A 17,302-nucleotide genomic window follows, 5' to 3' on the forward strand; every position below is an offset into this window, starting at 1 on the left:
TCCGGACTCTCTCTATTTAGCATGTGAAAAGCAGCTTACAAATTAAATACTAGAAGCAACATCAAATATAGAATCTGGGGTATGTGGTCTTTTTCACAGTACCCACTGAAGCAATGAGCATTTTTTCTAAGTATTCAGATTTTCTAAGATGTTAATTTAATCAAAGTGGTTATAAACTATACATGCTCTGTAAATGTGAGTTGTGTACACACATTATTTGTCAAACATTTCTAGCATGTTTGATGACAGTTTCCATTTTCAGGAAAGGGAGAGAAGAAAAGATGGTGACACACTGTTAAGGTTTCCATCATATTTTAAAATAGCAAATCTGTTTGGGCTTCCCGTAGATTACGCAATGTATCTGAAATGGGCACTCTAGAGTGCATTGTTAACTGTTTGTTCATTATGGGGAGGGGAATCTATTTAGCACAACACTACTTTAATATATTATCATTCCTGATGCTGCTACTCCCATTTAGCACGTCCTTTCCCCCCTAAAATATACTGTTGTTTTGACACAAACAGCTTGCTACACTTAAGGATTTTACTAATAAAACATAATGTTGTGTTAGATATTATGACTGTTGCCACAGCTGAACTGACTTGTCAAATCAATCCTAATATGGCTCCCACAGGCACATAAAAACCTTATTTAGCTATCAGTTATCCTAATCACTTTGTTCAGTTTAAGGATGCAATACTTCAAGACTGGTTCCTATTTATACATATATGCCCAGCCATTTAATAAAGTCTTGATTTATATATTAAATTCTTGTTTGAAAAAATACTTTAAAGATGCAGTGTTTTATCAAGTGTATTACATCTTTCCAAATCTCCACAAATAAATATGTTAATACATATGAAGAAAATAAAAACACATACACAGAAAGACGGCGTATTACATAAGAACCAGGCCAAATACCACAAGAGGGAAATCTGTCCCTTTGATTATAAATATGGCTGAAAAGAGAGCACTTTATTGTCAAAGCATTCCCAAAATCTAAATGTATGTGTAAGAGGCTGACTTGCAGGAAGTCATATACAGCCATTTTATTTCAACATTATATAGAAAATTACAGACACATATACATGGCAAAGATGAAAAAATGTGAAATATTTACTTCACAATTAGCTTATTTTACTGATAAATAATTTCTTTCCCTATTACTGAAATAAACCTACCTTTGCCTCCTCTTGTTTAAAACTATTGTTGAATATCTGAGTTACAGTTTCAAATGAAACTGTAAGGGGTAGAATGAAATTCTCAAACTCATCCTCGTCTTCACCTACAGAAAAATAAAATAAATTAAAAAAAAACAAACGAGCATCACAGCACATTCATACTGCCATTCATTAGGGTCCAATTCCACAGTCCATTTGAAGGTAAAACCTCCATTGATGTCAAAACAACAGGAGTACTTGTGGCACCTTAGAGACTAACAAATGTATTTGAGCATAAGCTTTCGTGGGCTACAGCCCACTTCAACGGATGCATAGAATGGAACATATAGTGAGGATATATATATATACATACAGAGAACATGAAAAGGTGGGAGTTGCCCAACCAACTCTAAGAAGCTAATTAAGATGAACTGTTGTCAGCAGGAGAAAAAAAACTTTTGTAGTGATAATCAAGATAGCTCATTTAAGACAGTTTGACAAGAAGCTGTGAGGATACTTAACATGGGGAAATACAGTCAATGTGTGTAATGGCTCAGCCATTCCCAGTCTCTATTTAAGCCTAAATTGATTGTATCTAGTTTGCATATCAATTCAAATTCAGCAGTTTCTCGTTGATGTCAAAGGGAGTTTTGGGCCAGGACAGTAGAAGTGGACCCTTAGTTTTTAAATGTTTTTACTGAGGCACACAGATTGAGTGAACATAAAATACAGACAGAAACTTTAGGTCACAAATGACTTAAAACTGAGACCAGTGTCTCTCCACATGTTCTGTTTCTTTCTCCTTCTTATATTTCTATTCTCTCTGAGGTTGGAAAGTCCAGGTCTCAAAAGTTAGAAAAAGCCAAAATTAAGGTTGCCCATGCAACCTTAATTTGGCCTCTTGTGGGTATGCAATATGATTCAATCTTTAATTATGTGATCATATACTATTTTTTCCACAGGACCCCCGCATCATTCAGTGCACAGAATGGACAGTGCTCACTGAATGAACAGATATTCCTCAGGCCTTATTTACTGCACTGTTCTAACCCTGCTCTGAAGATAGGATTATTAATTTCCTTGTTGGCTTTTCTCTGTTGCTTCTTACTATAGTATCTGAGAGCTCCACAAATACCCACGAGAGGATAGGTGAGGCACACCGATTACAGTCAAAAGCGTTTCTACTAATTTTGGTGCTCAATTTAACCTAGGACCATAGCACTTTACATATTCAAATTACATCTGCCACTGACTTCAGTTGCAGCTGTGAGTGCTCAGCTCTTATGCAAATCAGATCCCAGGGCCTCAAGTTGGGCACCCAGAAATGAGAAATATACAATCACTGATCACTTGTGAAGTCTGGTTTAAGTGACTTGCCTACCATCACTTAGGAACTCTGTGGTAGAGGTAGGTATAAAATCCAGTTTTCTAGGACAGCATCCATCTGTATTAACCATGCTTTCACTGCAATCCCCTGCCTCATTCACTATACACCTTCCAACTTGTACAACAAATGAGGCAGGGCCCATCCTTTACTACTCAGCCCTGATTCATCCCCAGAACAGGTCCATGCTGTGCAGTGCATGATGCAAGGCCCATGCAGATAAAAATAGTACGTGATCATGGAATTAAAGACTGTATCATAATGCATATACATGGGGGAAAGGAGGTAATTAAAGTTGCACAGACAACCTAAATTCTGGCAGAAAAGTGTGCTTGACTTTGCAACCTTAATAATATTCTTTTAACAAAGTGTGTGTGTGTCCTGCTGGTGCCTAAAGTCCCTAGGCGCCTACATTTCCACTGGTAAGTCCCCAAGGTGCCTCATTTTTTGTCTCTGGGTATGTGCACAGCTATCTAAGTCTCAACACAACCTAGCAACTTGGCACCTAGCTAATGCCTTAGCCACAGCTGGATTCACAAACAAGGTATTTCCCCACCTATCACACCTGTGGGGCCCGATCCAGCAGGCATGCTCAGTGGGTGATTAAGAGCACACCTACTGGATCAGGCCCCAAACAAAACACAGCTGGCATAGCAGGTGGTGTGGTGATAGTCCCCCTTATAAATACTTAAAATATTCATTTGACCAATGAGAGAGTGAAAATGATTTTACAGCCCAGCTGTTAGACCCATGTTCTAGTTCCTAATCCAGGGAATATGCAAGTATTTATACAAAGTGGAACAGCTTAAACGGGAAATACTGAGAGAGACCCACCCCAGAATGCCCTATAGTCCAGGAATTAGGGCACTCACCTGGGAGGTGAGAGATCTGGGTTAAAGTCACTGTTCCATACTAGACAGTGGGGGGATTGGACCCAGGTCTCCCACATCCTGTGAGAGTGCTCTAACTACTAAGCTATTGGGCGTAAGGAGGACCACCAGCACCACAGCCATGCGGTTATTCAGCAATCACCATCTCCTCCTCCTGGGCACCTAACTCAGAGTTGTGAATTCCAGCAGGTGGCAAGGCACTGCACTGCTCAGCACTGCAACAATTACGCCCTCCCTTGTGAATCTAGCCCCTTGACTCAGTTCCATTCTTGCCTACCTAGTCCCAGTCTTCTTGCCATGTCAGTCCTAGTGTCCCACTCTGAGCTACCTGTCCAAGCCCTGACCTCTGCTCCCCAATCCCAGTCTCTCCACCTTCCCACACTCAATCCCAATTTTCTTGCCCAGCCAGTCCCAGTTCTCTGCATGTAACCCAGCTCATCAGCCCCTCCGCCCTTCATCCCATCCATCCCCATTTCCTAGTTCATCTCCTTGTCCAGTCAGTCCCAGTCTCCCCCTTTCCTTAGTTCCTCAACCAATCCCAGTGTTTCCACCTCCCACAGGCAACTGATTCCTAGTCCCAGCCCCACTCGATCCCAGCTTCCAGTTCCAGCCTACCTTTACCTGGTTCTAAGTCCCAGCCTCTACTCTCAACCAGTCCCAACTTCACATTCCCCGTACCAACTGGCTCCCGGTTCCAGTAACAGTTTCTCTTCCTCCAAACCTAGTCCCAGTCTCACCAGAATTCTTGTCTCAATCTACTGTTTTCATTCCCCCCAATCTGGCTTTTCTCCTCTCTGCTTTTGAATCAGATGGCTTCTTCCTCCATGCTGCCTAGGTGCCTGTGTGTGTGTGTGTGTGTGTCACTGAGAGCACGAGAGAGAGGATCCCTGCTCTGAGTTCCACTGCCCAGCCCGGAGAAGCTGGGTGTAGCTATTACTGGGAAAGCCTGGCTTTGCACCTGCAACCCAGTCACTCCATGGCATTTGTGCGTGCACAGTCCTGTCATGTTTAGGAGCTGTGAGGGAAATGAAGCATGCTCAGTGAGGAAGGAATGCTCAGCGATTTTAGCTTCTAAAAATCTAAGAAGTCTCTACTGAGCACGTGTAAACTGTTATTTTTCAAAGGCTTATAATTAGGCCATTTAGCTGGATTTTCACAGGGACAGCAAAATGCCACAGCATGTTAAATTTCAAGTTCTGCTCCAAAACACAAAAGCAGCAGAACCTTTCAAATAAAATGTGATGGGGGGACCATCACCAGAATTTTTAACATGGGCAAAACAATGTATTCTTCCTTAGCACTGTTCTTGGAAACAGCTGAACCACTTTAGCTGAAGTTTTGTAAAAAAAAATCTAATCCAAACCAACCCCCAATTCCCCCCAAAATTCAGCCTAAGGCAGACATCTGGCATAGAAAATTTCAGCCCAAACAAGCAAATGAAAACAGGGTCTTGTAATAACAATTGTTGGGAGACCTTAATAATATGTGGTGCTACCTGCTCTGCCTATAATTATTGGATACTTAACAGGAAAAATGTATGAGCTTTCAGACAACATTTCTAATTAGACATGTTTCAAACAGTAAAATTGCTATAAAGGGATGAAAACATTTTCTGCTTTTTTATTATCGCCCACTAGTGTTATGTAAATATATTAACTGTCAAAGTTCTGCCATGGTTATACGTTCTGCTAAATTACAATAAGAACCCACTAATTTTTGTTGCACAAATTATAACCATGTCTATAACCTTCCATTATGTTTCATATTTTTTAAAAGCTATTTCCTATTTCCAGAGATATTGTATGTATCACCCAGATAGTTTTTCATATTTTTGGGGGGGCAGGAGGGGCAAATTAAGGCTGAGATCCTGAAAAGAGAATTGTGTGGCTGGAACCCTATGTGTGTGGAGCCTCTCTGAATTCAACAAGGGTCCTCTCTGAACTTGTCTTTGCAGAATCAAGGCCTAAATTTGGTTTATATGAATGACAAAAACTTGGCTAGATACTGGATCCTTTCATGTGTATCATTAGAGACATTTTCCCCTCAGATATACCCATACATCCAAATTCAGTGGAAACCATTAACACATAACCGAGGACAGAATTTGTCCCATAATTAGGTAAAATGTTTGGAAAAAGCAGAGAAAGGAGAATAGTTATGACAAAAATTGACAAATTAATGGAGGAATTAATATGACCTCCCTCTACAAAATGTCTTTAGGAGACATTTAACCTATTTTTCCTTCAACATTTTGTGGATGAATTTGGTGTATACATAGGATTGGCTAGTTTGTGTATGCCACCTCTAATCCTATATCTCCATTTTTTGCTCTTGGGGCTTGATCCAAATCCCTTTGAAGTCAATGGAAATCCCATCAGCTGAAATGGGCTATTGTCTAAGCCCTTGGTAAGTGACTACGACATGTGCCATATTGTCCAATGGTTGTGTGACAGGTTGGGACCTAAGTAATTTTTTACTGCAACCTAACTGGTTCTTCCAAGTGAAAAAGTACATTTATGATTATTTTTGTTTTCAAAATAAGTGTAGTGGAGTAAGACTCTTTTAGGCGGCCAGAAATAATCAGCTATAAAACATTCAATTCCTCAAATATTTTACGTCAGTTAAAAAAAGAAAAATCCAACCACAAAAGCAAGTCTCCATGCACTATCCTCAGTATGATTATTGTATGATCCACATTCATGTAATATAAAATATGAGGGTTAAATGATGCTTTTTTTTTTACAAAACTGGAAAAGAAAGAAACTATTCCATGAACAAATTACCATTGTAAACTGCTCTTTTGCGATGATTCAAGCCACAAACTAGTGTGCACTTAGACTCATTTATGGCTTCATTATGCCTTTTGAAAGAAAAAAGATCCTTCAATGGCACATTTTGGTGGATCTTTCATGCTTTAAGGGCAGACTGCAGCATTTCACAAGCAGGCATCTCGCTGAGTAGATCTGGCTGTGGTTTACATTAGTTGGTAGTGTTTTATATCCACTGAGTGGGAATTCATTTGCATTGGTGTAAATAACTACATAGAGTACAAGGCCGTGGAGAATCAGGCCCAATGTCTCCAGGAGGAGCTTTTTAAAATTTACGTGTAAAGTCTTTGATAATCCAGAATTGAAAGAAAAACTGGATTAAAATCTTCTGAAACCTTTACTTAAGAAAGCACTTTGTTGGAGTTTCAGTAACCATTTTCTTTACTCTATACCTTACATAAGTTTACTTTAAAAATCTTGGGCCATGGAGCAATTTGACAAAATGGTGCAATTGTAAAAGTCAAAAAAGTCTATTTTCATTAGAAATACAACCTGGGGCACACAGAGCATTCAAAGTGTAATTACATTCAAACCAGGTTCAAATTACTGAACAGAAACCAAGTACCTTTTAAAGTAAATGCCAATTAATGTACTGCTAATTCCTGCTCCCTCCCCCATGGTTGATTTGGTTTTTCTAACCACTCCAAAGGGAATGGTTTAAACTAATTCTACACTTTCTATAAAAGCCTAATTTACCATGATTTTTTATATTTGAATCCAGAAAAGCACATTCCATTTCTTAAAAAAACACTAATTTACCATAAGACTTCATCTTAATTTTATCTCCATGTAAATTAGTTTAAAAAGTCAATAATATGAAAAACTTCCTTAACAAATCTTTTCTTCATTTAATTTTAGAAAGCCTGAAAAGGATAATTAGTATGATGACCAATTCTCTTTGGACTAAAACCGATGCCTTGCTGCTTGTTTATAAAGCTTACATTTCTATAAGGTTAAGAATGATATTTAAAAAGTGTGTATTTGTCACACACACAGGAAAAGTATAGCTCATGTGCGTTTGATGTTTCACATCTGTATTCTCAACTGAAAAGCAGAGTTTTCCCTGTACACTTCTCTAGATGTGTTTCTCTGAAAGGTCAGAAACAGACAAGCTAATATACTCCAAATGAGAATCCACAGGATATTAGTCCAATAAGTTTGTTTAGGTCTTCCTCCAGCTACCCCTATTCCTGTCAGGTCTTCTGGCCACTAATGTAGAGGAATCAAGCCAATCTCAATGAACCGTTAATTTCTGGGCAATCACATTTCTCTTGTATTTCACTTTCACATCAACCGGAATGGCATCTTGCTCACACAACACCTCTTTGAAGATGTGACTTTTATCATCTAGATGGGTTGGTTCTGCTTACTCTTTGCTCTTCCTGTAGGGAAAATCACTAAAGCTGCATGTCTGCATGGTTTCCACCAGGAAATTTACCACCTGCTTACAACAGGTGTCAGCAATGGATGCAGCTGAACTGCTCCTGAAAACAGTTGATTTTCAAGTGTAGATAGCTTTTGAGGTAAGCTATCTTTGCAAACATGTTGCCTGCCTAAACCTTTCTGAGGGGACCTGAAAAATCAATTCACTTGCTTAATTCCTATTTTTAACATATCCCAATATTAAAACAACAAATGGCAGAAAAGAGGGTAAAGGAAAGCCCCAAATGTCCTCAGGAAGAAAAGACTATTTTTAGGGTACAAATAGGATAATCACCACCCTCAGAAAAGCCAGGAATAAATTAGGAGCATCTAGAAAAACTAGAGGGTAATACTTCACTTAGCTCAAGAGAGTCCTTGGACTATAGCCAGATTGAATGTAGACTCATATGTCCAATTGACATCGCATCATGAACCAAACTGCTATTCCAAAATTAACTAAATTCAATAAATTCCAAAATGACAGCAAATTTGTGAGAACAGCTGACTGCAAGCGATTTCTACCACTGATGATAGAGGAAATCTTGGCACATCTGTGAGAGTTCCACCAGTTGCAGCTCAAATCTTGCAGCATTGCTGATATAAAATGATGGCACTATCAGATAAACCTAGACCTCAAACCCTACTCTATTTCTAATCCAACTTTCTCTCAGAAGGCTGACATTCCCATTTTCTGCCCATCTCTAATTTTAATTTAGCAATACAGTAATTTTTGCACAGAAATCTTTAAGGGAAAGAATTATGATGACTATAATTTGAATAATAATAATACATATAAAAACAATAATATATATAATTGCATGTAATGGGCTAGCTGATGAAAACTGGTGTGGCTCCACTGACTTCACTGAACCTATGTTAATTTACACTGGTTGAACATTTGGCTCATAACTTATATTTCTTGCAAACCAATCATAGAATCAGGGTTGGAAGGAACCTCAGAAGGTCATTTAGTCCAACCCCCTGCTCAAAGCAGGACCAATCCCCAACTAAATCATCCCAGCCAGGGCTTCGTCAAGCCTGACCTTAAAAACCTCTAAGGAAGGAGATTCCACCACCTCCCTAGGTAACCCATTCCAGTGCTTCACCACTCTCCTAGTGAAACAGTTTTTCCTAATATCCAACCTAAATCTCCCCCACTGCAATTTGAGACCATTGCTCCTTGTTCTGTCATCTGCCACCCCTGGGAACAGTCTAGATCCATCCTCTTTGGAACCCCCTTTCCGGTAGTTGAAAGCAGCTATCAAATCTCCCCCTCTTTCTTCTCTTCTGCAGATTAAACAATCCCAGTTCCCTCAACCTCTCCTCCTAAGTCATGTGCTCCAGCCTCCTAATCATTTTTGTTGCCCTCCGCTGGACTCTTTCCAATTTTTCCACGTCCCTCTTGTAGTGTGGATCCCAAAATTGCACACAGTACTTCAGATGAGGCCTCACCAATGTCAAATAGAGGGGAATGATCATGTCTCTCAATCTGATGGCAATGCCCCTACTTATACAGCCCAATATGCTGTTAGCCTTCTTGGAAACAAGGGCACACTGTTGACTCATATCCAGCTTCTTGTAACCTCTGGTACTTTTCTGCAGAACTGCTGCCTAGCCATTCAGTATCTAGTCTGTAGCAGTGCATGGGGTTCTTCCATTCGAAGTGTAGGACTCTGCACTTGTCCTTGTTCAACCTCATCAGATTTATTTTGGCCCAGTCCTCTAATTTGTCTATGTCCTTCTGTATCCTATCCCTACCCTCCAGCGTATCTACCACTCCTTCCAGTTTAGTGTCATCTGCAAACTTGCTGAGGGTGCAGTCCATGCCATCCTTCAGATTATTAATCCTGTACTTCTTTTAGTAAATTTATCATCTGTGCTAGTATGTAACCACCCATCATTGTTACTAAATTAAAGGCTAAAATTATGCTCACAAATAGATTGAAAAGGAGTCTTACCTGCCGGATGAGTCCTAAATTAATATTATATGGTGCTAAGGGATGGGATAAAATCAGTTTATTGTCAATATATTGGTGCAAACCAGGCTAACCACTAATGTCCTGATCCTACACACACACAACGTACATGCTTAAATTTATGCACACGAATAATCTTATTGACTTCAAACGGGACTACTCATGTGTGTAAAATTAAGCAAATACATTAAGTGTCTGCTCAATACTCTGATTCAAACTCTCAGGCTGAGAATTTATACGAAGTATTACAATCATCTGCTAGAGTAAACATTGAAACCAGTGCCTTTGAAGTAGTCACTGAAGTCAGTTGAAGGTGAAACTTTTTAGACTGTCACAAGATCAGGCCCTTGCATTGTAAGTAGCCAAATTACACTAATGGATCCAAAAGGCCTTATGTGCAATAAACTACCGGTCTCACTTTCAGAACTCGTATTACTATAACAAAATCTAGCAAATAAAAAAAAGACTATTATATTTCAATGGCCACAAACCTCAAAAGCTGTTATGAATTATTTTACACACCATTTGGAACAGATGTACTGAACTCATAACCTATTTTTAATAGTGTCAGTAACCTCTCATTAAGCAGACTTATGCTCTGTTTCTAAAATTAATAAGATTACAAATATCAAAGAGACCTGAGAAACCCCTTAGGTTGATTCTTACCTAGATCTACCATGAGCAGGCGAGTGAGAGCAGTGTAGAAAGTTGTTCGGCATCTAAGGTCACTGAGACTGTAATTATCATTCACTCCCAAAAAAGGAAAGTGTTTACTCTGGCAAAACATAAGGGCATCACAAGTTAAAATAGCTTACAAAATTATGGAGGAGTTTAAAATATTTGAACATAATAAGAAAACTTACTGTGTGATTCTGAAGCATGAACTTCACAGCATCTATTTTCACAAGTTTTTTTAAGAGAATATAAGTAACAGATGTTAAGGAAAGTCTCCCTTAAAGTATTATGCTGAGATTTGAATATTGCTGTAAACTTAACTTGCATAATTATGAATGGTACAATTGCTAACTGAAAGTATTAAAATACACATCTCTTAAAATATGGTGTTTCTGAAAAAATATATAGCTCAGAAATAGTATTATGGACATTAAAAATGATTATCTATTATTAACCAAAGCAATTACTTTTCATGTCACATATTTTAGTCGCAAAAGAGCCAATGAATTAAACGGTATTTAGAATTAAACTAAAAGTTTTTGACAATAAATGATGCTGGTTTTCCAGCTAGTACCACATGGCCAGGATGGTGGAGGACATACTGCTGTTTTGTAGTGGCAGCTGGTGAATAGGATTTGCCCTTACTGAGAGAGGTTGCCAATGGGCAATCAAATTGGCTAGCTGGGGGCCTTAAACAGGACCACAAAGGGCAGAAAGAAATTCCCTTACTTTTACTTCTCCTTTCTTTAATTCTTCTTCACTCCTAAGTGTGACATTGAAGGAACTCCCTAGCTCTTCAGGGTTTTTTGTTTGTTTGTTTTGTTTTACCTTTAAGGGTTGTGGAAGGAGTGTACTGGGCAAGTTAGGCCAACTACTGGTCATTAAACGCCAGCCTTACTGAGTATAAAGACTCTCCTTTTGATTGCATGGGAGATGAATTTCCCAGGGGTATGTTGGTGTGGAAGATGTGCAATTTAAGATAATCTTGCCTTAGGGGGAAAAAAAAGACAAAAAATAAGATGCAAGAGAACTCTCCTGACTTGTCACACACAAAAAGGTAACCTCTGAACTCTGAAAGGTGAGACTCCTGCAGGATGGCATCTTCAGAGAAGCAACTGGTTCACAGACAGAAAGAGAAAGTTACAGGATATAAAACTATCCTTCAATGCTTCTGGATTTTGAATACTTTTATTCTCCCCTGCCTCCCCCCCCCCCCGCGACAATATCCCATAATTAGATGCAACGTTTAAAAAAAACAACAGGAATTACAACATTTTGCTAGTTTTCTTAAAATCAGTTGTCAACCAGCAAAGAAGATGCTAACTAAGCTAAGAATCTGATCTTAGAGATGCTGAGGCATCTCAGTCCCTGCTGAAGTAAATGGCACTTGGGTGCTTCTCAACACACCACAGAATGAAGCCAGCCCTTGATTTGGTTAGCCAGAAAAGTCAAATAAGACATCTGGCATATCTTAGGGTATATATCCTATTATGATTCTTTAGCAAACAGACAAGTGAAAATGGACAGCATCTTAAAAAAAAAAAAGGGGAAAAAAAGGTAAAACCCCCACAACTCTACCATTAGTAGGCATCTCTCCCATTCATAATGTTAATGAACAGTAAGTCATGTTTTGTCAGTGGAATATTTATGGAAGCAATAAATTGGATCATTCTCAGGATGAATCCAGTACATTTAAGATGTATTTACTGTGAAACTGTGTATGCAGAACTATTTTACAAACCAAGGAAAAAAATACTTTAAAAAATCATAACCTATGCCAACTTTGCTGTCTTTAATTACACTCTAAAGCAATAAATATTAAAGAATGAAACCTGTTGCAGGTTATCAACTACTAAAAAAAGAAAAGTTTGGTTCATATCATTGACCTAAAGGGCTAAATGCTGACAAAGAGCCTCTACATTTGCTTGTGCATGTTTATGCATATATATGAATATTTTATTTCAAAGAAGGCTAAGAGAGTTGGGCGCCTACAAATCCCAGCCACAATCATTTATGCAAAATCTTCACAAAACAATGCAAATCCTGTTTGCTATTGGCTCTTGAGGTCACATGGTTGATAAAAGTGATTTCAGACTGTGTATCCAAGAAAACAGTTTCACCCTTTAAAAATTGCGAAGAAAAAACGCATTTCCATGACATGTTTTTCCAACAGAAGCCCTCATTATATGAAGAAATAAAGATACCTGCAATGTTTTACTAGTTATTTAAAACTTTTAGAAAACATGAAGGATTGAGGAAATAATCTTACTTACAATACCACAACCTCACAGTTCAGATTGCTTAGTGTAGTACTTTTTTTTATCTGTTTTCACTTTAAGCCAATTCTACCAATTTCTAAGTGCAATGTCACACTCAGGGGAACGTATTTGTTTGCATTAACAGCACTTCCAGTTTTCTAGGAACTTAGGTCCGATCTATGCTAATTTCTAACATAACGGGACTCACCTGCAACATTTTAGTCTTCAAAGTTAAAACATGGTTCTGTCTTACAATACATATGGATCTGAATAAGGTTCAGGAATCATACTGCAGCCTCTGACTTCTTCAGAACTGTATCTTGGTTCAGTGAGATGGTTTGGGCCACATTACAATGTAAGACAAAACTGTATTTGAACTGCCACGTTTGTCACTGGGTATCCCAATCTGACAGAAAGTATATAGCATATGGGACCTTAAGCCTTCAGCCTGGTGCCACAGCATACAACTAAATTGTGAAGTTATGTCATAGCAATGCTCAATAGTGTATTACTTACATTACCTAACACTATGGGTGTTCTTTCCATCCATGACTAAAACCAGCAGTTAATATTAAGAATGCTCAGGCCTTTACCCAGTATTCTATTTTCTTGCACCAAAACACAGGTTTAAATGCTGAGCACAATGACAGAAGTATGAGGTTTAGAAAGACCTGAAAATATTTAAAGGATGTTAATAAAACACAATAGGCCAGATGCTCAGTGTACATCAGAGCAGGGGGGAGCAGATGGCTCTCTAAGGGTTGAGCTTCGGTCTGGCAAATATACCCTGCCTCAAAAACATCCTCTGTGTGGGTACTAATCCCTTGAGGATTCCTCCATTAAGGGTATCCATTGCTACCCATTTAGGGCAGTCTTCCACCTGTTTGGTGCTGAGAATCTGGCCCCAACTTTATCCCACATAGTGGGATTTCTTTTTCTTCATTTTTCTTTTTTAAAAATGTAGGAAATCCCTTAAAAAAACTAAACTAAACAAAAGTTAAAACTGCAAAACTAAATTAAAGAATCACTCAAAAGTCAGGAAGTGACATGTTAAGGTTGATTGCATAACTTTAACCCTTTCCCCAGTTCAGTGCATGTGTATTACGATATAGTCTTCAGCTGCATGATCACATGCAATTTTGCCCCCACAGGATCTTTTTCCACAACATTTCTCCATTCCCTACAGTTGTACTGTGTACTCTGAATGAGGCTGGTGTCTGTAGTATGGCGTTTGGATGGTGTGCAGTAAATGAAATATGGGACCACACAATGTACCTTGAGGATAAAAAGAAATACTGAACAGCTGTCTCATACATTGAGCACTGGTCATCCCCGCACTGAATGAGGTAGGGACCCCGTGGACAAAAAATAGCATGAGATAATATATTTCAAGTCTGTTGTAACACATACACACAAGTGGGCAGTTGAGATTGCACATTGTTATTTCCTGACTTGAGTGCTTCAATTTGCAACCTTTATGTTCTTATGATGTAAGGTTTTTGTAGGAATGATTAATCTTAACTTCAAACTGATCAAACTATTTTTTAAAGTTATTATCCAATTCCTTAAAAGGCTGCGGATGTGGAAGATAGCTGCTTTTGGCAAACCTGCTAACCTGATTTAAAGGAAATAGTTAGCATATTTATTTTTGTTAACCTACAGTACTTGGTTAAGAACTATCTGTTTTCATATTGCAAAGCTATATAATTTCTCCTGCTTGTAAGAGAGATCTTTACAAATAAATGTGCAGAAAGCAGACTTTTTGACAGACTGAATATTTTGCAGCCAGTTGCTTTACAAAATAACAACACAATTATAATTATTTTGTTATGGAAAATGTATGATGATAAAGTTAATTATTAGGAAGAACTAAACATGCATGAGGGAGCACTACGACGGCACTGACATAAAGGAACCACTAATGTATTCCATTATGTAAATGAATTCAAAGATATTTCATGAATGATCAGCTAGAAGGGACATAATGATTTATAATTCAAATAACTGAGCCTTAAAATCAAATTGGGCTAATATATTTCTGAATATGCAAACCTGGAATCACTGTTAAAATAATGTAAAACACGACACCAGTACAAATCATTTGTTGCCTTTTGTTGTTTTTAAAATGTCATTTTTTTCCTTTTTGATGTTATGTAGAGTGCTTATTAGCATTAAGATTTTTCTTTTTAACTAAGAGAATCTTTAGAAATAATGAATTTTATGCATAGTAAAAAGATAAGTACCAAATTTCTATGAACATTTAGAGACTGACTGGATATGTAGAGATTAATTTTCTACTAAGAAAATTATATGCACATGAATGACAAATACTGGCCAAGAACTGAAATTATTTGTTTTTAACCTTTCAGCCCAATCAAGATGTACCCTATATCATATGCTGAAAGTGGAGCCACTGGATCTGGTCTCTTAAAAATATAATGTTTTTTCCAAAGTCCTTTAAAATCATTATTTAAAAAAAAAACAACCACCCAACAAACAAACAAAAAACTCCCAACAAAACTAACACAGTGTGAAAAGGCCAAAGTTTGCAATGCCAGGAAGTACTTATAAACCACTTCATAGGTTTAGAAATAAAAAGTACTTCAGCATTATTATTAAAAAAAAAACCCTATTGGTGAAGTTTTTTATAGGAAAAAAAATACATATCTTTAAAAGCCAAAATGACCAGTGAAATTGGGTTGTACATCATTTTCCAGCAAAAACGAAAAACAGCCTCGACAGGTGTAATTTATCATTTTTCTGATTTAATACCAAAGAAATATATTAAAATAATAAAAAGAATCCTGAAATCCTCAAAATTTGTAGTGATAAATAGCCCTCCCTGTCTTTATTGCATTATGCCTACTAACAGAAATATTGCATGGTGGATTTTGCCAGACAAGGACGATTATTTTCCAATAAAAAGTTGCATATTAAATTCCAGCACAAAAGTGGGTGTCTAATACTTTTGAAATCTTTTATGGTTTGCCACGGAACACAATTCTAAACTTAACTAATACAAACACATTACAGTGAAGTGAACCAGCATTAAAGCTATCTGTCCTACCCCGCCCTTCTAAACCAGGGAAGCTACTGTTCTTAGAATGTTTACTTAAATATGTTTTGATGTTGATGGTTTTAGTTCATCTTCCTTCTTATTGATTTTAAAATGTGTTTTATTTTGAAGTCTCATTTACATATCAGTATATTTGAAAAAGTATCACTACTTTAGGACAGATAGTTACATATGGCACAGCTTTAAAGCTCTGCTTTTATCAGGGTTCTTAGCAACACGTAATAAATTACTTAAGGAAAACTCTCTCTTTACAAATCTTCTCTTCAGGACACTATATTATATCCCTGTTTAAGCGCCCAGATCATGGTAATATTGTATCCAAATCACAAACAGCAAACTCATCTACTTTACTCAAAGTATGATCTGAAAACTGTTAAACCATCAATATATTCCTTGGTCACCTTGCAGCCTTAAAACAAGTATCCGTTGTGTCAGTAACTGCAGATTGTTCCCCATTTTTTAGGGCTGGGATGGTGAGGCAGGTCTCAAATACATTCCTGCACATCAAATGCTAAGTGCCTGACCCCAATTCCTATGGTGGTGGTGGGAAGGGGGGGGGGGCAGAGCTGCCTTCTAAATTCTTAGTTATGTAATAACAAACATATAACCGGCCCATTGCTGTTAACAGTAATATAATGGTGACTATTTCAGCCTACATACATAAGTGAGCAACAAAATAAGTATTTTGAATTAGGTAGAATATTTTAAACTTCTTGGTTAAGTTAGTGTATTGAATACAACCAGATACAGCAGAGGGAAAGCGAACCCATTAACTCTTGTACATTCTTATTCATGCATTGCAATAATCAATCCCCTTTTTGTTTTTGTTAAATACCTTAGTGATGTTTAGATTTCACCAGTGCCCATTACATCTGGTGGTGTTAATAGTAGATATACATATATTTAACATCTTCCATGTTGACTGATTAATAATACTTATAGTAAGTGTTAGAAAACATACACTGCATAATTTTAGCTAAATGAAATGCACTTATTCAATCTGCAAAACAATAAGCAGCATTTAATACAAGGAAATGTATTAACATTCTGATGTGATGACTAGAATTCTAAGGAGAAAATAAAATGATTCAGGACTGCACTTTCTAGCCTCCTTTCCTTTCTGACTGTCTATAACATTAATCTCTTCACCTGAAACTGAAAGAAAAGCCGTTTTTATTTTAAATATATCAAAGGACTTCCCTTACTGAACATTTCTATCAGTTCTGAAAATTTTTGTTTTCCATTGCCTGTATCCACTTAAACATCCTGGTATGTCAAAAATTACTACATGCTAATTATCTATGAAAATTGATCTTCTTGTCTGATTTTTTGGAAATTCAAAGAGTAAACATATCACACTCTCTTTTATGATGTATGACTTAAGTAGCAGCCTCAAAAAGTTTGTGTCAAAATCTAACCCAGGACTCAGGTGATCTGATAACAAAAATTCAAGATCATGGTTCTACAAGGTATTTAAGCCCATGCCTTACTTTATGGATGTAAGTAGTCACATGGATTTTACTGGGATTACTCATGTGCTTAAAGTCAGGTATGGGTTTAAGTACCTCAGTTGAATCAGAGCCAAAATGGGTCCAACTTTGCTCTCTATAGAGTCAATGACATTCTTGTCTT

General features: G+C 37.5%; 1 protein-coding gene across 4 annotated transcripts in view; it reads right to left on the bottom strand.

Moving 5' to 3' along the window:
* RANBP17 (RAN binding protein 17) overlaps positions 1-17,302 on the bottom strand; it is a 279,011-nt gene that overhangs the window by 92,485 nt on the left and 169,224 nt on the right. For 3 of the 4 annotated variants that reach the window (XM_045027071.1, XM_045027070.1, XM_045027072.1), the window contains exons 17-19: positions 10,525-10,588; positions 10,328-10,436; positions 1,183-1,286 (exon numbers count right to left, since the gene is read on the bottom strand). The exons of the other annotated variant lie outside the window; for it this stretch is intronic. In XM_045027071.1, coding sequence (XP_044883006.1) covers positions 1,183-1,286; positions 10,328-10,436; positions 10,525-10,588 — 277 coding nt within the window. The remainder of the gene's footprint in view (positions 1-1,182; positions 1,287-10,327; positions 10,437-10,524; positions 10,589-17,302) is intronic. 4 annotated transcript variants of the gene reach the window in all.

The sequence above is a fragment of the Mauremys mutica genome, chromosome 8 (genome assembly GCF_020497125.1).
Source record: "Mauremys mutica isolate MM-2020 ecotype Southern chromosome 8, ASM2049712v1, whole genome shotgun sequence".
Classification (NCBI taxonomy): Eukaryota; Metazoa; Chordata; order Testudines; family Geoemydidae; genus Mauremys; species Mauremys mutica.